This window comes from Colletotrichum chrysophilum, assembly GCF_026319265.1.
Source record: "Colletotrichum chrysophilum strain AFK26 chromosome Unknown scaffold_73, whole genome shotgun sequence".
Classification (NCBI taxonomy): Eukaryota; Fungi; Ascomycota; class Sordariomycetes; order Glomerellales; family Glomerellaceae; genus Colletotrichum; species Colletotrichum chrysophilum.
The window spans coordinates 200252-226221 of NW_026517360.1; the positions used below are offsets into that span (position 1 = coordinate 200252).

Genomic DNA, 25970 nt, shown 5'->3' on the forward strand with positions numbered 1-25970 from the left:
GACCATCACTCAAACCCGAATCAATTTTCTCAAGGCCACCTACGAGTACATGAGTTTTTGGAATCTGTCCGTACTTCGGTTTTTCACCTGACGTAAAGATGTAACATGTTGTATCGCGCGGTAGACGTAGTGTTTCTAAAACTGGCCCAATGACACAGCATTGCGAAAGCGAAGTAGCAAGGACCTGCCCTTAACGGCGACCCATTTCCGTGTCGATCGTCCATCTGCAGGTGGCTGACACCCCCTTTATGCCTTATGATTGCAAACTGGTAATTTCCGCACTACGTAGAATGTTACGGGGCGTACGGAGTAGTGACCCACGTAACTCCGCTGCCGGCGGCTCCCGAAAGAGGCTGACCTGCCGGCGGCAATGCAGGCTGAATTTAAGCTTGTGTCAGTGAGGTTAAACACCCTTGAAGGATCTCCCCATTCATGCTGGGGTACAGGCCTCTAGCACGATCTCACGGGTCCAAAAAAGACCCGATGTATACTTAGACATAGAGTGAATGCGGGCAGAAAGTTTAGCCGCCCATACTTATTGATGCCGAGAAGTCTGAATGTTATTTTCAATATTGTCCTGTAAACCGTCTTCTTGGAGACGACTTGATATGCAATAGGCCGGAATAGACTCTTAAATCTAACTATCTCTTCCTCGGGGACACCTCCTGGCGAATGCATAGGCTGGCAACATCTTTCAGGTTCATTTCATGATTATCAATCCTTGAGGACCACCTGTCGGAGCCACCTGCCCCATCAAGCTTCCACCGTTGAAACCCATATACACTTCTGATCAGGTATCCCGCCGGCTGACATATGACGCAATACCCCCGGTACGGGCCGAACGAGCTCACATACGCCGAGTAGTATGTTCATCGACAAGTTTGGTTACTCTGAATTTGGCTCACAAGTGGGCACTGTGGTGGCTTAGTCTTTGACGTAGCCGATGGGATGGGGAGGGCAAATAGCCTGGCGGACTTGGAGCGTGATGTCAAGGGACTAGCTGTGGCACCATGAGATGTCTGCCAAGAGTCGGTTTCCCCGAAAATGGGGCATCGTCCTTCATGGCCATATTTTTTCGCCTGATGTCTGGTGAATACAGCCCTAACAGCTAGGAGTTTATATACAACAGTCGTGGCTTGCCTTCGTGTCGATCATCAGCCTCAAGACCTTCATTATTCTGATTCATCCATCTCACAGTCATTACTATTGTTCAGGTTTCAGGATGCTGTCTCTCGTTCTTCTCAGCGTCCTAGCTCAAGGGCTGGCAGCCAGCCCCGTCAACAACACCTTCCCTTTCCGCCAACAATGCCTTTCTTTTGCCAACGCTACCACCATTGCCGGAGCTGCTTCTGTCTCGACAGAGTTTGTCGCGGCGGGAACAACGCTGGAATTTCCCAACGCTGATGCTAGCTGTGGTCGCCCCTCCCAGACCGTGTCAGCGGATCTATGCCGTCTTACAGCTCAGATCGCCACTTCGAATCGCTCCGGCCTTAAGTTCGAGGCCTGGCTTCCCCAGAACTGGACTGGCCGCTTTCTCAGCACTGGCAATGGTGGCCTTGGTGGTTGTATTCAGTATGAGGATCTTGACTACGCTAGCTCCTTGGGCTTTGCTGCTGTCGCTACCAACAATGGCCATGACGGCGCGAGTGGCGCTTCATTTTTGAACAATCCCGACGTGATCGAGGATTTTGCCTACCGAGCGCTCCACACGGGCGTCGTCGTTGGGAAAGATGTCAGCAAGTCGTTCTACGGAAAGGCTCACACGAAGAGCTATTACCTGGGCTGCTCAACCGGTGGCCGTCAGGGCATGAAGGAAGCACAAGCATTCCCCGAGGACTTTGACGGAATTGTCGCTGGGGCACCCGCGTTCTCTTTCAACAACCTTACATCGTGGTCCTGCCACTTCCTCCCCCTCACTGGACTTGAAGGAGCCGACACCTTCATCCCGATGACGATGTGGCCCACAATCCATGACGACATTCTTAAGCAGTGCGACGACCTCGATGGCGTTGCCGACGGCATCCTGGAATCGCCTGACTTATGCGACTACAAGCCGGATGGTCTGCTCTGCGAGGGATCCAACTCAACAGACTGCCTTACTCAAAAGCAAATCGAAACCCTACGTGCTATCTATTCGCCCCTTCTTGATGCCGTAGGTAGCCTGGTCTACCCTCGCATGCAGCCCGGCGCCGAGCTCACGGGTGCTCCGCAAACCTACTTCACCGGTCAGCCTTTCGGCGCCGCGGACTGGTTCAAATACGCCATCTTCAACGACTCCAACTGGGATCCCATCACCCTCAAGCCCGAGGACTACGTTACTTCCTCCACATTGAACCTCTTCAACATCGAGACGTTTGACGGTGATCTCTCTCCCTTCCAGAAACGGGGTGGTAAGCTCCTGCATTACCACGGTCTGGTCGACGGGACCATTTCGAGCGACAACTCCCCCAGGTACTATGAGCACGTTTCGAAGACCATGGGCCTTGAGCCTGCAGCCCTTGATGAGTTCTATCGCTTCTTCCGGATCTCAGGCATGGCCCACTGCGGCGGCGGCCCAGGTGCCACCTTCATCGGCAACCAGGCACAGAGTAATGCAGGCCTTGACCCGGAGCAGAATGTCCTAATGGCAATTGTCCGCTGGGTGGAAGAGGGGGTCGCTCCGGAGGCTATTTTGGGTACTGCGTTTGTCAATGGCACGCAGAGTGCAGGCGTTGACTTCAAGCGTAGACACTGCAGATGGCCCCGTCGAAACGTTTTCCAAGGCGGAGACTACAAGGACGAAAACTCATGGGCCTGCGTTGAGTAACTTGGGTGACAGGAATGTTGTGTGGGCAAGAGCATGTCAATCACTTTGTACATTTAGTTGTAGGCAGGTCGACTGAAGAAAGTACATAATCAGACACGGCTTGTGTACGGCAGGTCAATATCACGAGGCCCGAAATTGTCACTCTATATAAGTGCAACATTGTATTGATAAGTGAATCAAGAGAAGAATCTCCCTTAGACTAGTTGAGGGACCATACTTCAGTGTGGTCAAACATTATCGATGGACATCCAGCGCCTAGCATGATTTCCTTGGCTGATGACGAAGCAGATCAAGTTTGAAACCAGCTCGGAAGCATGGACTGATTGAAGTTGAAAGGGCATACGACTGCCGGACAAATGCAACCTGCACCTTTCTCCTGAGCCACGCACTTCATGGCAGGTTCGTTCGGGTTCGGGTCGCAGCAACAGCAGAGCTCTTCCGCCTGACTGGGTCGGAATGGACAGCGGGTGTCGGGAACATTGCAGATAGGGGCGTCCGAGACTTTGCAGGTGATGACCTCGAGGTCATAGTCGCAAGTACAACAGTCTGCGTCTGGCTTGACCTCAGTCTGACGGCCTGCAATGATTGAGGCTTGAATGCTGCTAGCAGCTACAGTGATGGCGATAATGATGCGTGAGAAGTGCATGGTGTCGGAGTTTCGTCAAGCTGGTTATGTAAAGGGATAATCTTTCGGCGGAGGTTGCGGGTTTGTTGATATTCTGCAGAGCTGTGTTTGTTGACATTTAATCTTGATGAACTGGTTTGCTTGGTCGGGTTTATATAGCTTCTTGAAAAGGGTATCAGGAAAGCTTTTCACAGCTGGAAGTCCCACAAGTGCCCTCGTTTAGTTGCTTGATTCATTTTACTGAATTCGTCGATTTCGTGTAAGCATCCAGTGGGAACGATCGTACTGCAACGAATAACCTGATCCGTCAACTTTACTGCCGGAGTCCCTAAGGCCGAGGTTGCTTGGGGTTCATGTCTTGAAAGCCTCAAGCACTGCCCCCTTCGAATCCTTCAGCACCGATAAACCTATAGGCTATTAGGACTATTGTCAGACAATCAACTTTCGATTCACAGGCTGAGTAAGATCTAACCCAAGTTAGCAAATCGAAGTCGTACACAAAACAGTGCGCGACATTCGATCCGTCCGGTGTAAACTAACAGTCATGGATTGTAATCCCCACGAAATCTGCCAATCATCAATTTCAACATCGCACAACACGTGCACCTTTCACAATGCAAAAGGTGGTGATTCTGGACTTAGCAACCTTCAAAGACAATGTCAAAGCCCGCGTAAAAAGGCCACACAGTAACACACGATACCTTGAGGAATGCGAGTGGTTGCATATAGCGAGTACGACCGATTGGCAGACGGAAGATCAATGGGATTGGTCAGTCTTCGCCTTAGGCAATGTTTACATTGAATATTGGATTGTCGTAGGTTATACAAGGTGAAACGCTAGCCCTCTGTTACCAGCTTTCTCAACAAGAAACAAAACTTAAACGGTCAAAATGTCATTCCTTCGCATCTTCGACCTGTGGCCTCAAATATGCCACTGTCCAGAGCCACATAACATCAGCCCTGGACCCAAGGCGGAAGCATGTATTTGCCGAAGTTATGCAGGCACCTGACTTCCGGGCAGATACATCCCGCATCTCGGTCAACGAGCGAGCATTTTGTTGACTCCTCCCCCGGAGTAGCATCGCAGCAGCAGCACAGCGTCTTCTTCTCGTTGGGTCTGAAAGGACAGCGAGTATCCGGTATGGCGCTGCAGCTATCTGCGTCAGAAACTTTGCAGATCCATCCTTCAATGTCGTAGCTGCAACTGCAGCAGTCTGCATCTGGCCAAAAGTCTTGACGGCCTCCAAGGGTTGCGGCTTGAATTTTGCCAATGATGGTGACGGCAACGACGAGAAACTTTGAAAGCTGCATGATGTCGATGAAGTAAGACTGTTATTGAGCAAGGGACGGGTGTACCGGAAGAATCAAGGCTATAGATCTATGAACAGAGATTGCGAATGCGAAAATCCGTATCAGGAGAGCACGCTGCTTAAATAGCCATTTCTTATCTGACCCCAACTCTTACAATCCGCGTTATGATGAGTGAATGTCTCAGGCCTTTCAGCACCTTTGCCTATTTGAGAGAAAGCTCGTATAAGTTGTCCAGTTGCTGATCTCTTCAGCTTGGCATGAAAGGCCAAGTCCCCGATGATTCCCGAAGTCCTGGAAAAGTCAGTGACCTCGGATTTAGGCCGTAAGAAGTAGGCGGTAGATAACCAGAAAAGGATTATCACAATTTTAGTTGCCCGAGAATTAGGGTTTTATGAATGCTCGGGATCTGGATTTTGCTCCTCGAACGCCCATACGAGACTTAGCATAATAGAGCTAGACAGGATTGTATATCACCCATTACGACAATTCTTACATTACGGCAGCCCGAAAGATGCCTTTCGATGTGCTTCTGAACTATTCATTGGATGAACTTGTTTAACATCCTTCACTTTTTCTGACAAGCTCGCTACGCGTCAGAAGCCTCGAACAAACCATTTCGATGACTTTTCATACACACGAGGGCCACTCAAGGTATTAAAGATCTCCTAAAAATCCAGTTCTACAGCATAACCAGCTCTGAAATGAGGGCTGAAGCCAGCTTGCTATTGAACACAATGAGGGACGAAAGTTCTGCAACAGAGATAACAGCTCGAGGTAGTGCTTCTTCGATACAAGGACGAACCGACACCAACAGCTGACCAATCTTTGAAGACTCTTGCCCCACGATCAAGACCAAACCCCAAGCTAACCTTGCAAAGAACTACACCAAAGTTTCGAAAGGCCATGTGTCCCAAAGTGTTTGAATCCAAGAAATCGGGAACCACGCCGAAAGATTTGCTGCATTCTTCCTCAACTTGCCAGAAATTGTGACCGCTTAGGACGAGGTCGAAACCTGAGAGTTAACGGGCAAGAAAATGGGATCCCATGAGAAAGGACACGCTACTGCTGGACAGATGCATTGGTTCTTGGCGACTGGCTTACATCTCATGGCGGGGATGTTTGGGTCGCAGCAGCAGCACATCTCCTCTGTTTCAGGGTTTGGTTTGAAAGGGCAGATGACGGTAGCGGTAAAGCAGCCACCTGGAGGAGGGACCGTGCAAACATGGGACTTGTTGTTGAAGTCACAGCCGCAGCAGTTGGCGTTGGGCCCTGGCATTTGGCGCTCTGCAAGGGGGGAGGCCTGGATGTTGACCGCGGCAGCAAGAAGCGTGAGAACAACCGACGAGAACTGCATTTTGTGCGAAGCGGGTCTGATTTAGACTGAAGAAATTGTGTGTGTTTGTGATGATCCTTTCTTTCCTGTGGGTACCTGCTTGGTTTTATAGACGTCACACTTGTAACCCACAAGGTGGTTATAGGGCATAGACTTGGTGGCGCTTTTACAAACATGGCAAAAGAAGTCATGATCTCATCCTTTTAACCCTATTGGGTAGCTTTCGGGTGTCGGCAGGTCGTATATGCCTCGCCAAGTACCAGCCTCAACGCCATAGTCACGGGCGTGAGACAGAATAGCCATTCGCTCCCTTGGCGGGAACATGAATGACGGCCATGTCTTGAGGAAGCAAAATATTCTAGTTCGACGACTTCCCCGCAGTGAAAGCCACCCGACATGCCGATCTCAAATGTAATAACTAACTCGCTCTCACGAGTCTCGGCCAAGGCTTCAGTGGCTTGCGGCAGGCTTGAACGTTTTATCCGGCAGGGAAGTCGGAGTAAGGTTTTATTCCTTCCGGAATATCATATCCCATAAGCAGCCTTTCGGGAGAAGGGCCGAGGAGAGAGCTGACATGTCTCAGCCCATGGAATGGAAAGCGTCAGATTCGGCGTCAGCGTACCAAAGCCGGGCAACGGCGAAGGATCCAGCCACTTAAATTTATGAATTTGACCAGCGATCTCGAATGACTTCTCTTCTCCAGGACGGAAAGTCCTGTTCCATTAGTAATTAGTTTTGGGTTGGTGACGATCGTAATTTTGGGATAGTCTCGATACCAGTCATTACTGTACACTCCACGTGCCAAAGTAGAACATGAACGTACCGCTAAAACTTGAGCTTCTCTTACTCTTTTCCAAAGATAGATGGAAAGAAATGCCGTCGAAGAAGATATGCAATACGCTACCAGATGGCTTGGTGGAAGGAAGCGACGCGCAAAGCCAGGACAGGTCACTGTCCGGCTCTCCAATAACGACCATGGCCATGAATGTGTAGATGTTGTTGCAAAGCGACATCTGTATTAATCTTTGAAGTCTGGTAACATTACTAAACTACCTCATGGGCGGGAAACCGCAATTGGCTGGAGGTTGTCGACGTGAGGTCCGAAGTCGTGTTGTTGGCAATCTCACCATGCTGAGCCCATCCACCGTAGACTCCAGCGACAACGTCGGTCTTAGTCACGCCACCCCTCTGCTGTCAATTCTTACTACCTGTACCAAAAGACGTCAGGGAGATTGTCCCTACTATTTATCATTAATGGAAGATAGACCTATGTTCAACTAGACACCGTCACATCTGACATCAAGGAGGTAGAAATCGTAGCATGCAGCAGACACGCCATGGGAATTTGTTCGGTCAATAACGGGAGAAGAGGATGTTCATTGGCTGCTCGGCCGACGAATACGTTCCAGGCTGTTGTTACTGCAAAGGAGTAGCATGGGCGTCCAAACGTTTCATGTTTTCAAGCGCTCGCTCCACATAGAAGCAGGTGGATTCGAAAGAGTAATCCTTCCTGCCGTGCGGCGAATCTACCCCATCAACACCGACACTTGGTGCGGCATGAGGTCAGATATCAGGCTCCTGCGCCTGTCTACAATCTTCTTCCTCGTGCCATCTGAATAACGAGAGGCAAATGCACTCTGAGGAGGAACCGGAAACCCGTGGATGGTGGCTATGATACCATGTCACCAATCCAACGCTGTCGTCTTTGTACACGAAGGTCAGCTGCCCCCAGTATCCTTGTCCGCGCTTTGGATTTGCATGCTGATTCGGAGAATAGCCACTGTTGTTCAACAGCAAACAACAGTGCGACGTACTTTCTTGCCTGGGTACTGGTGACATTACCTGTGTGCACCGTGTACTGGCAATCGGCTACATCTAGCCCTTGCCGATGTTTGCTCTAGCGTCCGCTCATGAATACGCCCGCGCACACGGGTCGGGCAGGTCCTTCAGAATGGCGTTGTGGGGGTGGAGACTACTTTCGACACTGGGGTGATTCTCAAGAGTTGGCCATGTCAACAGAGACTTCCCAAGGTTGTTTCTCGTAGGATTAATTCGTCGATGCCACTTCTTCCACTCAAGAGCGACAACTACCTTGAATGAACAAAACATGGAGACAAAAGCTGAACCAGTCCCGTCTGTTCTGGTAAGCAAATACTGACGTGTGGAATGTCAGATTTTGACATCAATTCATAAAGCTGACCTTCCTTGAAGCTCCAGCAGAAAGTGCCGCGTGCACTGGGAAACTATGGCGTATTCGCGATTTTGTTACCGGTCCTGGCTTTGGTGATGACCTTCGCATTTCCAAAGCTGTCTTTGCCAGTTGGATTCAAATGGAAACAATTGATGATCGGACACCCATCGACTGTTCTCACAACTACTCCATCGAAATTCTATCGCTTGACCCCGTCGTTTTGTACATCAACAACTTCCTCAAGGACCAAGAAATTGAGCATTTGGTTCACGAATAGTGAGATAATAGCAATCCAAGCCGTTCTATCTTAAAAATACAGTCCTTGCTATACTGATCGTCTTTCAATCGACAGCTCAAAAGACCTCGAACACTCCCTTGTCTACGACGACAACCTCTCACCCACTATTGATCGATCTTATCGAACATCCGACTCAGCTAGAATTCCACACACTGACCCGGTTGCATCCTGTCTCACCACCCGCATGCGCAGCTTTCTCGGGAACATCCAACACATCGACATCGAGCCGCTCCAGCTCGTGAGGTATGATGTTAGTGAGAGATTCAAACTGCATTACGACTGGTTTTACAAACTCGCGGAAGAGACACATCTAGAACACACTCCAAATCGACCGTACAACCGCTTGGGTACTATCTTTGCGTACCTAGGGGACAACTGCACTGGAGGCGAGACGTATTTTCCGGACATCAACGGTGTGGCCTCGGATGCGGATGGTGAGAAGTTTTCCAGGACGGACACGGGCATGGGTCTTCTGGTGAAGTCCAAGAGAGGGAATGCCATCTTCTGGAACAACGTGCACATGAACGGCAGCGGAGATTATCGCATGGTGCATGCTGGATTGCCTGTCCATTCAGGGCAGAAAATTGGATTGAATATGTTTAGTTACTATTATCCTGATTCTCCGATTGTTGGAGAAAACCGATAATAGTCTCCAGTCAGATATCCAGCTTCCTAATGGACTGGCTGCTCTGGAATCTGAATTTATTGCCTTTTTGGGGGACATGATAAACATAGTGGGTATCGTGGGGGTATGTTGTAGTCTTCTCATGACACACCAGGCAAAAGTCGGTTTCCAACGTTCTTCGAAGAGACCGGTTATCATACTTACTCTAATTCACTATCTTCGTCTTTATTATGACTATCGTCTTCGTGATCGTTGTCGCCGTCGTCATCCGTCATACAAATAGTTGATTACGTACATTGGAAAGATAGCCGCCCAGATACAAGAAAAAAATAAGTGATCTCTACCCGAATTCCATTCCACCACAAGCGAATCCAAAAACCCGCTAAATCTGTTGACTTTCATGAAACCATTGCAGTAAGAAGGCACATTTACTACTGTACATGCTTACAGCGGCGGGCATCAATACTCGATGGAACAGTAAATTTCTTTGTTTTACCCCTCCCGAAGACATACAGTGCTGATATTGAGCGGTGTGATTGAGACCGCATGAGATTCGCTGCAACTTTGAGTTGTCTTATCTTTGCTATCATTGCATGTATCCTAGCATTTGAAGACCGACAAGGTGGCAAACGAACACTTGTCAAGTCGACCTTGAGCCGGACGAGGGCTTGAGCCACAATGGCCTACGTTGTATCACCCTGTGCTGCCCCAAGCATGTTTGGTCATGAGTGCATGTCAAGATCACCTTTCCGTACCGGAGGCAATACGAATTTGACTCCTGGTTAAATGCATGTATCAACGCTTGTTGGTATTGCTTCTCATATTCAGGCTGCGTTATCATGGCAGGGGAGTTGCAAAAGGCCCCCACGAAGACAATATGCACCTGACTGAATTGTTTGCCAAGATCCAGCGTAATCAGCGACACCGTCTTCAGTGGCTACAAAGGCCCTGGTCTGGACAGGCATCTCTTTTTCGTGCCAAGAGGTTTGCGTTGCAATTCGACCACAAGTTGCAGAGTCTCCCAATCGTGTTTATGCCCGCGGTTCAGTCTAGCTGTCGTACTGGCTGTTGGAAAGGTGGCGTATTTCACCGTCTTCATTGTTGTCCCTCCACTGAGAGCGATCGCCCGGGAATAGCCCAACACAGAGGCGGCACTGCGAACCTCAGGCCCAACAAGATTTATCGATTCTCAGCTCGAAGACATCTCCTTACAGTGGGTGCTCGGTGAAGGAGGTGCCAGAAGCCCCGCATCTCATCCATTGGAACTCCAGAAAGCTGATGGATCTTGGGGGCAGCTGAGAAACTAACACCTTGGTGAAAGTCTGACAGGTCATGCCGAAGTCTGAACACTACTAGAACCCGTACATTTCGATTGATATAAAAGACCTTCAAAAGCCTCCATGCCTCCAAGACCTCTTCTCCTCGTCATAATCTCATCGCAAGCAAGTTACTCCTCAACCAGCACACTTTTCCAACTACAAGACCTTCAATCATGCAGTTCAATACCTTCACCCTATTTGCTCTTTTGAGCGGTCTCAGCCTCGTTCTCGCCGCCCCCGAGGTGGTCAAATTGGCTAATCTTGAGGCCCGCTCTGGTAATGAGTTCCACGGTCGTAGGTTACGCATTATCCGTCAATACAGATAGCACACTGACGACTAAAGCCACCAACTCACCCTCTAGCGACCGCCGAGCGATCCCTGTCGACGAGGAGTAAATCGCTGTCACAATCAATAGCCCACACAAGGTAGCTCAGGGGGCATGATGTGGACTCTGGGATTGGAATTTCATCGGTGGAAAAGAGTGAATGTTGAGGCTCGTTCGTCAGGAAAGGGTCAACAATATGCGCTCAAGAAAATGTAGCAGCTTCTGTTCTCGTACATGCGGCCGCCAACTGGTCGATCTCAGATTTCGTCAATAATGCAAGTTGTCTCCCCACCTGTGTTTGAACGTCACTCGGATTATAGCCAGCTACGAGGAGCTATACGCAGCTTAGAGCACCTTGCTCGTTTTAAGAGCTGCTTCCTGAACTGAAAGCGATCATTAGAACGCTAGATATGTCCATGATCAATTGCTGGCTTATCGCCATGCGGGCTTCCTTTCCGAGTAATCTCATTCATTTGACTTGCCACTCTATCGTTCAGGTGCAGCCGGAGTATCTGCCGCCCCCAAATCGCGCGACCATGGTGAGCAATGTAAGCCGGGAGTCGTTAGAGGCTGCAAATTCATGAGGCATGGACTTTGTGCCGGCGGCTGGAAGTGAACTAGCGACATCTGGGCTCTCGAAACCTTGCCATGTACATGTCACTACACCACGCTGGCCCACATCTTCCTGCCTACAAATTAAATTGCAGTATTCAGGAAGTAAGCGTTGTTCGGAGATTTCCACACATGTGCCCGCGAACTCAGGTTTTACTAGTGGATCATGCAAGAATCATAAGCTCACAGTTGAGGCCATATGGCTTGTAAGGCTTAAAACAAGAGTTCGAGCCTAGGTACTGATCTGGATTTCCGACGGCCGTTTTTCGGCGGCCGATCAAGAAATCCAGATGCGCTTACTGTTCTCTGGACAAGCGTAAGTTTGATATGCCTTTCTTGTTTGCGGGGTGATAAAAGCCTGAGGTTCAAATCGGAAATCCCCCGCACATCCATGAACCCCACTAAGACAGCGAAAGCCAAGCTCCAAATCATCGTTCAAGACCGCACGTTGCGATCTATCGGCTCATCGCCAGTTCGGCGCCGTACCGGACCAGCCCGCCGCTTACAAAGTTATCGACCGCGTCATATCTTACGTGGGTTGTCCTCCCCCTTCTGTGATGGCATTGAAGGTGTGCGGAGTGAGGGTAGGGATGTCGTTGAATTGTGTGATGTCGACTACGTTGAGGCGGACTGCGGAGAATTGGGTCAAAGAGTGTCATTGGTGAATGAGGGGATGGAGAGGGGTAATACGCCTATCTCGGCTTCTATGGTCTTCTCAGATACCAGCTCATCCCTTAAGGTTTCGACTCTGGGCGGGGCGGGACCAGTCACCCCACCACAGCTGGGTGAAAGCTTGCTAGGGAACTGATTTTCTTTCTGAACATGCTATTTCGGCAAGTTTTGCTCGTTAGAAATGCCGCATTTCGTCCTCGCTGCTCTAGCGTAACTCAATGTCAGGAACAACACAAAAGCTCTAGCTTAACTCAATATCCGCGCTAACAAGAATCTTAACCGGATGGTTAGCTGTTTTCCAAGTCGATGCTTTTCCCGGTCGCGTGGGAGCGAGTCATGCATGAAATGAAGCTTATCCTTTTCTCAACAGAAAGGAATCTCGGTATAACAGATTTAAGCAGCATTGAATCCACCTGGTTAATGATTTTAGTTCTCTGTCTCTGCAAGGTATCTTAGCCCTCTGCTACCTTATATTGTCATTTCACGATCAGGTGAAAGCCGGTTCTGAAAAATGCTCTTCGCTATCATTGTCCTCTTGGAGGCTCTTGCAGTTTCTGTAGCTGCACATCCTATTGTCATCTCCCCCGACGTTTCCCCCGACGTTGCCCCCGAACGCCCTTACAACTGGGCGCCAGTGTTCAGACATGGCAAACTCCCCATCGCTATTGATATCAAAGCAGGGGAAGAAGGTAAAGTTGAAAGAGCCTCAAGACCTGTGCAACTGGTTCTGACGTCCTACCTAGTCACAGATGAGCCCGACCTTCAACCTAGGGACGAGGCCGCGCTTGATGCCCTTGTCTTAGATAATCAAGATGCCGGGATGTCCAATCAGCAACACGACAAGGAGATAACTGACGTCCCTCTCAATGATGCCCCTTCCATCGCATCAAGGGCCAATAAGCCCTCGAAAGCTCAGATCAAGGCCGACGACAAGAAGTTTCACAGAGATCAACTGAAACCGAACGACGCCAAATACATCAACAACCTCGACAAACTCAATGCTAAAAAGTGTGGTGGAGGCTGCCAGACCTCCCTAGACTCTCAGCGCTCCAGGAACAGCAAGGCGCAAAAGATTAAGGAGGGCCAACCAAAGCTCCCCGGCTCAAGGGCATCGAGAGGAGAAGTCAATACTAAGCAGGATGATTACAATCACGATCTGAATCACCTGCGTCAGGATAGAGGTGATATAGGTGTTAACGGTAAGAAGTCCCTCGATTCATGGCATTCTGTCGAATCTGCCAATTCGAAGGCATCGAAGGCATCGAGAGCAAAGAAGGAAGCAGCAGCCAAAGGAGGTCACCATGGCTGAGTAGCTGAGAAATGGGTTGAACCAGCAACACGTGTGTGGATTTTAACGCGCTGAAAGTTCGAACCGTGTTTCGCACAACTATCAGGGAAGGAAACGATCAATAGTTTGGTTGGGATAGGTTTTGTAGCAAATGAAGTGTCGCAATATTTTGAATTGGTCCACCACTCCCGTGTAAACTGTGACATCTGACCATTACTAGTAGCTATGCAAATGATAAGCATGCAGTGAGAGTGATAAGCATGCAGTGAGAGTGAGATTAAGTGAATAGTTGCATGAGATGGTGCATTGCTGCTTTGCCGAGTAAAAGTCGCAGATCTCCACTCAGATTCCCGCAGTTTATTATGCATCAAACGGAAGCATGGGCGCTTCTTAGACGTTACTCATGGGTGTGGCGTGATAGAGAAGACAGTTACTAGTCAAGCGTTGGAGTACGTCGCACATGAGAATACCATTCGCACTAAACTGACTGCTCGAAAGGCCTCCAGTCCATATCCCAAAACCAGATATTTAATCCAACTTTCTCACCAGACTTTACCGGCAGAGAGGCATGTCGAACACCACGATGAAAGCTGCCATTGGCATGCATATTCTCCCAGTAGACCGCCGAACCAGCAACTGGTTTGAAGGTAGTTCCTTCGTACTCTGTCTCGTCGCAGTCAATGATGCCACACCATCGCTGATCAACAGGTTTGTCGATGCGGGGAAAGTTGGTGCCCCCGCCAGTGCATGAGTCGTTGAGATACACCATGAATGTCGCCACACGGTTTCCCTCAAGAGTCATCTTGTCCCAGTCGTAATGAAAGGAGTAGTAACCGTTGAAGCCGTACCGCTGGACCTTGAGGTCTTCGATGAAGGTAGAGTTGTTGCACCAACCCCTAAAAGAGGTCGCTCTTCTTTTGATACGTCGTGTGATGATATCCGGTTGGAGGATTGCAGATTCTGAGATGCGGGTCTTGGGATTGACGAAGTGTTCTGGGCGGTTGTACACCTTAGATGGCTCGAATCTACGTTCACTACACACCGCTAGTCAGCTTCCTGACCCAATTGATCAAAACACGACTTCATTACCTGGCTGCAAGAACGTGAGATATTTCGTCTTGGTTCAGAAAGTCGTGAATATAGATAATGAGGGGATCTTGTGAGACGATTTGAGTCTCATAACGATGGGCAACTGCGTGAGCTGGATATTTTGAGGGTGGAGGGGTTGACTGCAACCTGGATTGAATAAAAGCAACTGGAGACAGGCTTTCCATCAGATAAGACAGAACGCTTGTTGGCAAAATGTAAATCAAAACGAACCCAAGCAAGCCAGCAAGAACCGCCGGTGCAATTCTCTGGATAGGAGACCGGTTGCAGCGCGCGAAAAGAGATGGCATTGCGTGTAGATGTTGATGATTTGAGCCTAGGTAGGAGAGACAGTATCAGTGGTCAAAATGAATCTTTCATCAATGAACAGGGTGAAGCAGAGTTTCAAAAGTTCTGCCAGGTAGTTTGCTGTTGACGCAGGGTGAGGTTCTGCTGGCCATGTTGCCCCACATCTCTCAACAGATAGCCTAGATGGAACAAGGTTCCAAGTCCCATGACATGCATAGACACTCCAGAGGGTAAATGTTTGTACGGTAATCATTGCTCAATGCCGTAACTGCAGTGCCAGAGATGCAGTTTGCTCTTGCATGTGCCAAAGTCTCAGCGTTCAAACATCTGGACCAGCCTTGTCCCCTCCCGACCGCTTGGGAATCGCACCTTAGGCGCATTGAGCAACTGGCATGAATGAATGTTGTGATACTACATGCACTGTGATTATTCTCAAGTTCTACAAGACTCACCCATAACAGGTAATCGTTGCGAGGACGCGAGGTCTTATCAGCTTTCATGCTGCGCCGCTCTGGTATGCAGAGTTCAAGAGCTTTGCCGCCGATGGCTTGCACTAAACGAAACTGCGGAACATTCTTTGTTTTCAAGGAATAAGCTGTGAGTATGTCAACGGACATGGGAGAGCTTGAGCAGCAAAGTCATAGCTCGTAGTAATGGATATTCTAGACATACCTAGCCCATGAGACAGCACTCGTCTAGGCCTGATAGGAAGAGGCGTCTCCTCTAGAGCAAGAGCGGAGACATGTAGATAAAGGGAATATTGTTGCACAGGCCGGATTGTGGGTCTTTCACAGTGCGATACATCCCAACAGATCCAAGCAATACTTCTAGGTGTAGTAATTTCTTCTTAGGCCACTGTGTAATTATGCAATGATACACCTCGACCCTTCGAGAACCCTCGGAGGATCTGTCACCCGACATTCCATCAAGCAGCACGTCCAGAGATACGGCCAACGGGAATGTTCTTGGTAGTCGTCAGGGTCAAACACACTCCCGGTGAATGCACCACGACGCTCCCAACAGAACTTCACGTTCACAACCCCTAAGATCTGGATCGATATGGAGTCTGTCGGAAGGATTCGTCCCCATTTCGTTTGTAGAGTACTTCGGAAGGAAACCCCCAGACACGCAATATTTATATGGGCTTCGAGGACTTGCATCAGTTCTGGTATACTGGCATCACCACGTACTATGGTTCTACTGCGACTATCAACAAGTCCTTGAAGGCGCATTTAACTACTATCACTAATACTATCTCGCCACACTTCCTGGGTCACGACTATTGTTCAATGGGGACATCTTGCATTCGCATCAACCAAACTTCTTCAGTATATACATTCTCGCAACTACTTGGCCTTCGCAAAATCTTTGTCTTCCTCTGTTTCCAGAATCGAATGAAATAGATCAGTCCTCACATTCAATATCGTAGTTATACTCTAACTGCGGTGCAAGCCTGACCAGCGATCTAGCCTCGTCATGGATCGATGACGCCGTAGCACGTTGGCGAGCGATGTAGGAAGAGCGTCCTGCAGCATATCACACGTGACAACCTCATGGGACACAACAGAGCTCATATTAATGAGAGGCAAGAACTTGACCCCGAGATCACCAAGCTCCGCCTCTCAATCGCAACCCCCGTGGTCAAGCAGATCCCTGTCGGTCGCCTTGCGCGTGGAGTTACTTTCATCCACCCATGCGTCGTCGGAATTGAAGCTTGAAGACAAACTTGCCGCCCTTGAAGATGCCCTTGAGACGGAGCTTGGCAAGTGCAGGAACGGCAGCCTTAATCGCAAGACGGATGATCTAGCCTGAGAAAGAACGGAATATCTATTCGCTTCTCTTGAGACTGAAATTTACCATGCAATTACTGTCATCCCGTAAAAAAACAATAGCGCTGGTTCTGTTTGAGAAGAGAGCCTCGTCTACGCGTCTGACCAGTCGTACTCTTCGTCCAAGATGGCCGCGCGAGCTGGCACGGCAGCCCCAAGAAACTCATCTTTTCTGAACGCATCCGGCCAGCCATGCTGACGGTACGAGTGTTTCATTGCCTGAAAATTATCAGTACCGGATGACTTTGGGTGTCATACGCCGCAGGGTAGAGCTGTGTATTCGCGATCGGGGCTCACCTTGGCATCCGGGTCATTCACCGCTCGAATGGCGGCCCCAAAGTTTCCCGCCGCAGGTGCCGGAACCAGCTTAAGAGTTGAAATTTCCTTGTGCATCTTGCTGAAGAAGTTCTCAAATGAAACCGCCTTTGCACTGAGCCATGGTGCGTCTCCTTCGGCCTCGGCAGGGGCGTCACCATACAGGTAGTAATCGTCGCCCTGAGGATAGACACATCCTGCGCTTCTATTAGTATAACTCTACAATAGGAACAACATGTGGGTCAAAAAGAATCAATATTCAAAAGGTGAACCTCTTTCCGTATCGATGAGCCAAATCACACCGATCGCTGCTTCGTCATGTGTCAAGGATACCATATGCGGCGGCAAGGGCCTGTCAAAAGGCGCCAACCCAAGCATGGCAAACGGCCGTTGATGCCAGTTTGGGTCTGGGTCTTTTTCGGGCTGCCACTTGTTTCTAAGGTAGGACAGAACCTTCGTCTCATAGTAGACCACCGCGTCGTCGCCCGCCTCGTCAGTACCGGGGGGCCCCGCTCTCGGATACGGAAGATGTTGTAGAAGGTCAATGACCTTGTCGGAGCGGCCCAGGGTCCGCAGCGCGCCGACATTAAGCTCCTCGTCGGTCCATCCCGTCTCGGATGGCGCCTGAAGGGCGTCCGGGTGCAAATGGCCCATGTCCACGAGCAGGCGGTAGTGGCGCTTCACGAGTGAGACGACGGCACCGCGGTCGTAGCCGAAGGCTTGAGGAGGCTCTCGGGCAGGAGTCTTCTTACGACGAAACATTTTCGCGGAGATTGGGAATGGACGAGTGAGTAAATTCGCTGTTTTTGAAGTTTCAGAAGGGGGAAAGGCAGTTCTTGATCCTAGGCGGCAAAAGGAAGCGGGGTTCATGCAGGTTTGCCGCCAATAGTTCAAGTACGCTCCCTTAAACAACAAGGTTCATCGAAATCAGAAGGTCCATAATGGAACGATGGAAAACAGGAAACGGGAAGAGAAAAGACCAAAAAGAAAAGTGCATTTCCTGAGACATTGCCCTGCTCACTGTACCATGAGGCTTGATTGGGCTCCAAAACATAAACTCCCAGTCATCCTGGAATTCGAAACCACCTGGCATCATCGTAGGGAAAGCTGCAAACGACGGCGAGGGATGTCAATACGGAAATTAAAACCATCGTGATTAATAAACGGAATCGGTTCCTCAATTTGATAACCGGCTGGCCCCGGCGAAAAGCGATGCTTGACAAAATTGAGGAAGAAGTTTGCCATGCATGTATCTGGAATTACCAAAACAGCCTACGGCGCGGCCGCACTGGGACGATACACATATGTAACATGTCCATCTATCTTTGTACTCTCACTATTAATTCCCAATGGTTGCCTGCTATACGTTGTCGTGTTGATCTTCTTGCATGATTCCGTGTCGTTTGCTTCCGGACGCCTACCGTCTGAGCCATTTTATCCAGAAACCGAGCTTTTTACGCGGTTGAACCCATAGAAAGAAACTTTCAAGCGTTTCTGGCAAGTTGGAAGACGGATTCCGCTTTTTGTAAGCATTAGCTCGTCTGATCATCATGTTCCCGGTAGCGCAAAAGGTTTGTCCAGGTCCAGTGGATGAAGAAGTTGAGCTCATCGATGAAGAGGTAGAACTTGTGGCGGATGCAGGACTGGATATGGGCGGCGGACTCGTTGTGTTTGAAAAGCTTGAGAAGGGTACGGAACTCGAAATGGGCGAAGAAACCGTTCTATTTGAGAAGCTAGTGAACGGCAAGGACGTAGACGTGACTGAAGGACTTGCCACGGCTGACGAACTCGTCGTCGGGGAGGAAGTCGAGCCAGGCAAAGAATCTATTGTGGGCGAGGAACTCGGTACGAGCGAGGAACTTGATTCTAGCGAGGATGTCGAGGCAGGCGAAGAACCCGTACTGGACGGAGAGCTTTCCGTGGGCGATGCACTCAATGTGGAGGTCCCGGAGGGATTTGAGATTGGCGGAGGAGTCACTGTGATGGAGGAGCTGGACACGGTCGACAGGCTCGATACAGGTGATGAAGGCGAGATTAGTGTTGTTTGACTTGCTGAAGAGAAGTCGCTCATGATGGACGAAGAGCCGAAGATAGTACTGGATGGACTCATCGTAAGGAGTGAAGAGCTGTTGTTGAGGCTTGAATTAGATGAAGTAATTGAAGGGGGTTTGGAAACAACTGCCGAAGACGGCGTTGATATTGCGGTTGAGGTGGGGTTTACGACACTCTCCGAGGTGGATACTGTTGACGCTCGAGTAGGAGAGCTCGTTGTCGACGACGACGACGAAAATAGAGATGGCGAAGGGGATGTTGACAAGGAAGGCGGCGCCGACAAAGATGACAGCGAAGCACTGCGAGCGGACGACGACGATGAAAGGCTTGATGGCGGGCTCAGCGTCGCCATCGAACCTAATGTAGTGATTGAGACTGACGGCGGTGTGCTAGGTGATGCGAAGCTGCCTGGAGGCACACTGGATGGGTCTATGGTAATTAAACCGACTGTAGGGCTGCTCGAGGATCCTACGAGGCTTGAGCTCGTGGCCGACAATCTCGAACTGCCCATGTCCTTATTAGACGAGCTGGGGGCAACGATCTGGCCGTTTTGACATTGTTCGACTAAGAGATTTCTGCAATTAGCACTTGGGTGATTGTCCAGAAATGTCGGGCTTTGGTCGATCTCACCTGTGTATGCTACGAGAGAGACTGGGTCGCAATTAGGTGGCCTCGAAGCAAAGGTTATATAGACCTGTGCGGTTAGATCCTGGCAGAAGCTTGCATGATCGACGGGCAGGATGGGGTTTGAGAACTGAAGAACCCCCTCGGAAACACTGAATGTAGTTGTCACGGAGTTATCTGGCGGTGTTCCTCCGGCGTTGAGAAGTTTATAGCTCTCGCCAGCATAGAACACAGGTACACCATCGATTGAGAGCTGTCCAAAGGCCAAGTCGTAGGGTTTTGCGTTGTTGCAATCTTGGCGATCTTCATTGGTATTCTCAACCACAAAGCCTCCTAGGACTCTCCTTCTCAAGCTCCGTTTCACAAGTGTTGGGCCTGGAACAACGAGAAAGATCAAGGGTTGAACGGTCGCGGCCGACTCTGACGGTAAGGGAACAGAGTTGGAGCTGGTGGTACTGAATTGGGGTGGATTTGATGAAGCTGGGACGTTGGATCTAGACGTGAATGACGATGGGAGAAGTCCTGATGGGGAGCCGAGAGCAGAGGGTTGTTGAGATAGAGCTGTTCCTGTTGACGTTGCCCTTGATGTATCGGTAAGCAGTGTGGACGGTGGGAATGTCAAGGCGGTGAAGGATGATGACGATGAGAGAAGAAACGAAGGCGGTTGCAGAGGTGGAGTTGGTCCTGTCGAGAATCGCTTTGTTGACATGCCCGTCGATATCTTGGATGGCGATGCTGAGAGCCAAGGATCCAACGACGCAGACACGGTCTCAGAGGCGCCATCTGAGAGATTGGCGGACGCTTCAGTTCCCGTTCCAACCGATGATGTTGTGGTGCTGTCAGAGCAGACTGAACTGAAAACTGGCTCTAAGTAAGTTGAGAAATATGTAAAGCACACTGTCGATGGATCATCCTGATCCGCCTGGGGTGCAATAGCACTTGCAATGATCTTTGGTATAACCAGGGGACTGACGAGCAATTGAGGCTTCATTGCGAACAGACTGGAACCTCACAGCTCCAGAATTGGTCAATTCATTGGGATGGCAACGGTACAGCCTGATACAAATACAAACTGACCTGGATGTGTGGGGAAAGTAAGGGAGTTGCGTGCTTGAGATCTACACAACAAGGGGGCTGATTGCAGTGCTACTGCAATGTCTCGAAAGGTCTGTTGATCAATAGTATACTGCAATTGGTCGAAAATCACATCTTAATTTGCTAGGATGGGTCGCGCCGTGGATGAGGCGCAGGGAACCCAAGACAGTCTCACGAAACGCCACGAAAGGAAACGGACCCAAATGCCCCCCTAACCTCGGATGTGACTGTGGAATGTGATGGAGATATGCACGGCGCAGCAGTCTCATCGGGCCGCGTGTGCCCATTGACAGGGTCGGCCGCGGTGACCCATTTAACACCCTGCCATCGTATTCCCTGACGCCTCCCACCAAATACTTGGGTATCTTCTGCCTACATCCACCAACACCCGAAGAGCTGATGATAATCTATTACCTATGGACGACTGATGAGATATCTGATCTTTGAGAAGCGCGCTCGTATTTGTAGTCCTCGGCATAGGAAACATCATACACACCCTGTCATTGCTTTCCTTATCACCGAGCATCCGCCGGCCACAGTAGGTGGAGATTTGCATCGTGGATTGACCCTAGATTCAATCCGCTCCTAGGAAGGATTATCTCCGTAGCTTTCTTAGGCTAATCAAATATTATCTGGTATTGGGCCTGGGAAAGGCGATATTCAGCATCCATGATCTAGCTAGAGAGGCCACCGGGGGGTTCAAGCGTAATCCAGACTGCAGACAAAGTAATATTTGCAGACTGGAAAAGCCTTGAGCTAAGTCAACATGATTACCCGGAATCTTTGCATACATCTACAAGCTACCTAGTGACAAGGCTGTGGGCTGAGTAGGTCATTGAATCAATCCATAGGAAGCATGCGTCCGCCCGAAGCCAGTACTGTGGCCTACCACATAGCAGGCCTAGGTTGGAGAGTAATAAAGCACACTATGGTGGAGAAAATGACGAAATACGGCCATGGATGCATGAGGCTCTGTGGGTTTGGCATGTCTCAGCTGACAGTGAGATTGTGACTATTACAGTGTGACAACGCCGGCGCCTCATACCGACTTCATCATTTTGCGCCACACGAGGCAACGGCGTAAGGCGTCCGAGGCATCATGCAACGCAGTTGCCGAGTAGTCGGTGTCACTTCGCGACCTTAAGCCTCTCCCCGGCATAAAGGGCTTCGCCTGCCTTTCTCTTGGATTTCAACTTTCACTGCCTCGATTGTCAACCTTGGAAACCCTTGAGGTAGCTACCTCACACTCTCATTATCCTTGATCCGTGTTGCCCGACCCCGATATTCCAGCTCCGGCAATACCGCGGGTGGACTGGAAAAATGACTTCCGATCAGCATCCTCCGGAAATATCGCGCCGCAATACTCACCATTCGCATCATTCTTCAACATTCTCACGATGGATTAGGAGAGACCACAGGGCATTGACAATTCCAAGCGGTATGAGCGGACAGCCCCGAAACAGTACATCATCCGGATCAACCTATGAAGAATATCCATCTTACGACATTACCTGGGATTACTTAAAGAGATTCTTGCAGGAGAAGTGGCCACGCAGAGCATTTTCAAACGTTGGAGAAAGAGTAAATATGAACTGCGCACAAGAAACTTAGCAAATTACACTGATACCATTGCCAACCTCAGAAAAAAGACAGATGGATTTTCAGAGTACCGGAAAAGCTTACTGAGGTATGCTAACCTTATGGCATTTCATTCCAGATAGACGTGATACTTACCCTACGGTGTAGAAAGACCGAGATGACATTGCTGCATTACGAGACGTAAATCAAAACCCCCCTCAGCGACGACAATCATTCTCAGACTCCGAGGATTAGTTTGGGACGTGAGAGAAAAGCTCTCGCGACAGGATGGGGATCGCCTACAAACGATACATGCTTGATACTGTGGTACATGTAAATGATGTGGACATTAAATGATGTGGACATTGGATGGAGGACAGGAACTGAAAATAGGTGGAATCTTGCCAGACAAGATAACGTAGTATCAATCCCACATGATAGGCAAACTTGTTTCCGGGCACCCATTTGCAAACCGAGCTCCAAACAAGGCAGCCAAAGTCTGCCTCGCGTCTGTCGTGGTAACATCAGGCTTGAGGCGCAGTAGATCAGGCTCTACTCGAGGAGGAGGTACGGTGTGATTGGTTTTCGGTGAAAATTGATCCTAGCCCACCGGCGTGAAATGGGAGCCACGTCGCAAGGATGCCTCGCCCAAGGCGCCACAGCTGACACGCGCTGGTTTCGCGGCATGCGACGTGGAATGCTAGGGTCATGCGCCGGTGTCTAGTGCAGGCAAAGTGCACTTCCGTATGCGGTGACAGGGCCCAGGCATATAAGCTGCATTTATGAGATATGTACACATGCAGGTAGCTACTAGCTCTCACATGGAAGTCTGGAATTTGTTATCTTCATGTTGGAAGCCTTACCATAAGGTACGCTTGCCCATTTTCGAAGTTGGGAAAACCGACGGCATCGCGAGGGCATGCGGCGCATTCATTGAGATAGATATAATCATTTCTATCTCTTTTAAAGATACCGGCGAGCGGTAAGAGATGCCGGAGGTGTTCCTCGGACTTTCTATTATTGCTTGATGAATTCAATGGCTTCACCTAGTCCTTTGCCAGCGGACTTCCAGGCCTCTTACAATAACCGAGACAGCTATCCCCGAAACCTTCTGCAGAAGAGCATTAGCAGTTACCCGATCGCACTTACTTCATATGCAAAACGACTGGGCGAACATGCGAATTACCTATGCCAAGTTGATATTGAGAGAGTGGAGGTATGCTTTCGAGACCTCAAGGCAAATAACGGGGCCGGGAAAGGTTGGTCTACGACCACTTCCAATGTGAAGATGAGAGTTAAACAGGTTTAATGAAATCCACAGACATCGCAAAAAGGAACATCCATTCGCCAAAGATTTTGACGGAGTGGCTTGGGGTCCGACACCTGAACGCTGGACCACAGAATCAGTTGCTGGGGGTAGTCGAAAAGGACCCAAAATGTCGTTTTGTGTGAGTGAAGTATTGAGGGCCCACTCCTTGGTGTCTGGAGGACTGATTTATCCGCAGCTATATCTATGGACAAAATACCCGAGCCCGTCTTAACATCACTCGGTCAATGCTGTCCGAAATCCTTACCTTTCATCAGGTGATGCCTGACATCCTGGACTTTCTGTTTATATTCGGGCTCCAGAGTGAACCACGAGACCTTGGATTTAGTAGCTTTCGAGAGCAAGTGTCCCTGAAGCAATCGTTCTCGAAGTGTTCAATTAGTAGCTTGGGGCGTTCAGGAAGGCAGTATCAAATATGTTACAACTTGAAAGGGGTTACAGAGAAAACGGTGGACTTAAAGAATCCAGCGATGAACGAGTATTCCATTCGGCCAGCGGCTTTTTACCACAGATTCGACGTCGAAGGAGGAAACGCCCTGTGGATCGTCACTAAGGGCGGCCTGGACATCCAGGACCGCTTCAAAGAATTGACAGGCAAAGATGCTAGACCGGAAGACAAGTCTTTTGGTGACACTCAGGAATGCTTCCGATCAAGTCTCTCAGCTCATCTCATGTTCTGTCACTGGTCCACGGAAGATTGGAGAGGATACATCAAATGGCTGGAGTATGTGATTGATATGGAAGTATGGTCACTTTCCCTCCCTGTTCTACTGCGAGCTGACTTGTGGGATCGAGACCAAAATGGCAGTACTAGCGCCCACAAGCAACGGATATCACTTTACAGTTTACACAGCTGCCGACATACAGCGCTTCCTCGGCTGGCAGGAGAAGATTAGTGAAGCTATTGCCATGCTGGAGTCAAACATCGAAGTCATGAAATCTCTGATGCGATTCTACACAAAGCTAGAAGAAAACCGGGATTTTGACTTGCGACTTTCTTGCACGGACGACATCGAGGAATTTTGCAATCAGTTATGCAATGTGGTCAATGATTTCACTCTACAAATCAGTCGCGCCAGGGCTCTTGTCAAGTTGACAGGGGACCGAGGCGAGTTGATCAAGCAACATAGGTTAGAACGGCTGAACCAGAATATGGAAAGAGAGGCAATTATGGTACGCATTGTTACAATCGTGACATTGATCTATCTGCCAGCAACATTTGTTTCGGTAAGTTAGTTGGGCCCAAACCCCGCGTCGTGATGTCTGGTATCCAGAAACTGACTAGGAGGACCCGCAGACATTCTTTAGCACGGACATCATCAAGTACCAGGGACAGGACTCACCAGAGGACAATTTCTCTCCTGTCGCGATGGAAAGATGGCTCCAGGTAACCCTGCCGCTCACTTCCATAACACTATTGATCGCATACTACGGGAACAAATGGGCCGAACATAGATCCGGCCGGAGGATGCTCTCCGCCAGCCGCCTTAGCCATTCGACCATTCCAGGAACTGAACATCGACCCGGTCTCGGCCCCAGCTTGCCATCGGCAGGGACACTGCAACTTCCAAGTCGGGTGCATCGAGCCTGGAGGCTAAAGATTGGGGGAGCAAATTCAATTCCCCTAGTACCGGTTAAGAGCACATCTTTCACCGCCTCACAAATTGTCTGAATCAAGATAAGCACCGGGCACTTCAAAAGGCGAGATTAGCAGAAGAAACGTATGGATGATAGCAGCGAACTGGTCAGGATCCGCGAGAAGACCGCCGTCACCCCTGCCCACAAGAAGGGAAGCTGGTCTGGCAGGAAAGAAGTACACACAGATTGCAAACTTTCAGCTTCGAATGGTGATTAAAGACATGCATATCCGTAAGCCCATGCAGCATTGCGCCTTGTGGACTTGCGGTGTGATCTTAATTTTTGAGGGTGTGATGATGAGTGGGGCTCAACATTAGCAGACATACTTTTCTGAGACATGATCATGGAGCTATCAATAAGGCTGGCCAGTGTGGTGTCGCTCACAATGCTCTATGGCTAAAGTAGCACCATTGGATTGTTACACGGCAGCTCAGAAGGACCGTACCGGCGCAGCAGGAAAAGATGTGGCTGATTAGGCAGACTCTTCGGTGGGGAAAATACAGCAAGGCAACCGAAGAGAAGGAATGTGGTGGTGGGCTGAAGCAGGCTGGAATGTTTCCGCCTCACAACCATGGTTCGCCACCAACGAAGAAGCGCGAGCTGTTGAGTGAAATGGGTCATCTGTACAAGACAGCAGTAGGTGGCTGCTGATTGCAGTGCACAATCAACCTTGAAAGGTGCCTGCCAGGCCCATTTCCAACATTCCACACT

General features: G+C 49.6%; 6 protein-coding genes across 6 annotated transcripts; 4 read left to right on the forward strand and 2 right to left on the reverse strand.

Moving 5' to 3' along the window:
• Positions 1-1222: 1222 nt before the first annotated feature.
• COL26b_008423 (uncharacterized protein) lies at positions 1223-2806 on the forward strand (the record flags this gene model as incomplete). Its single annotated transcript, XM_053181181.1, has 1 exon — positions 1223-2806. One exon carries the CDS (start codon positions 1223-1225, stop codon positions 2804-2806), a length of 1584 nt encoding a protein of 527 aa, XP_053034928.1.
• Positions 2807-10681: 7875 nt separating this feature from the next.
• Positions 10682-10904, forward strand: COL26b_008424 (uncharacterized protein; the record flags this gene model as incomplete). Its single annotated transcript, XM_053181182.1, has 2 exons — positions 10682-10802; positions 10852-10904. The coding sequence occupies 2 exons, from the start codon at positions 10682-10684 to the stop codon at positions 10902-10904; spliced, it is 174 nt and encodes a 57-aa protein (XP_053034929.1).
• A 1725-nt stretch (positions 10905-12629) lies between these two features.
• On the forward strand, positions 12630-13427 carry COL26b_008425 (uncharacterized protein; the record flags this gene model as incomplete). The annotated part of the gene is made up of 2 exons (XM_053181183.1): positions 12630-12807; positions 12868-13427. The coding sequence occupies 2 exons, from the start codon at positions 12630-12632 to the stop codon at positions 13425-13427; spliced, it is 738 nt and encodes a 245-aa protein (XP_053034930.1).
• Positions 13428-16723: 3296 nt separating this feature from the next.
• On the reverse strand, positions 16724-17707 carry COL26b_008426 (uncharacterized protein; the record flags this gene model as incomplete). The annotated part of the gene is made up of 3 exons (XM_053181184.1): positions 16724-16849; positions 16928-17142; positions 17248-17707. The coding sequence occupies 3 exons, from the start codon at positions 17705-17707 to the stop codon at positions 16724-16726; spliced, it is 801 nt and encodes a 266-aa protein (XP_053034931.1).
• A 971-nt stretch (positions 17708-18678) lies between these two features.
• On the reverse strand, positions 18679-19508 carry COL26b_008427 (uncharacterized protein; the record flags this gene model as incomplete). Its single annotated transcript, XM_053181185.1, has 3 exons — positions 18679-19071; positions 19135-19386; positions 19470-19508. 3 exons carry the CDS (start codon positions 19506-19508, stop codon positions 18679-18681), a joined length of 684 nt encoding a protein of 227 aa, XP_053034932.1.
• Positions 19509-24091: 4583 nt separating this feature from the next.
• COL26b_008428 (uncharacterized protein) lies at positions 24092-24794 on the forward strand (the record flags this gene model as incomplete). The annotated part of the gene is made up of 2 exons (XM_053181186.1): positions 24092-24364; positions 24489-24794. Coding segments are annotated over 2 exons (579 nt in total), but the record flags the coding sequence as incomplete, so codon positions are not given.
• Between the last annotated feature and the right edge of the window lie 1176 nt (positions 24795-25970).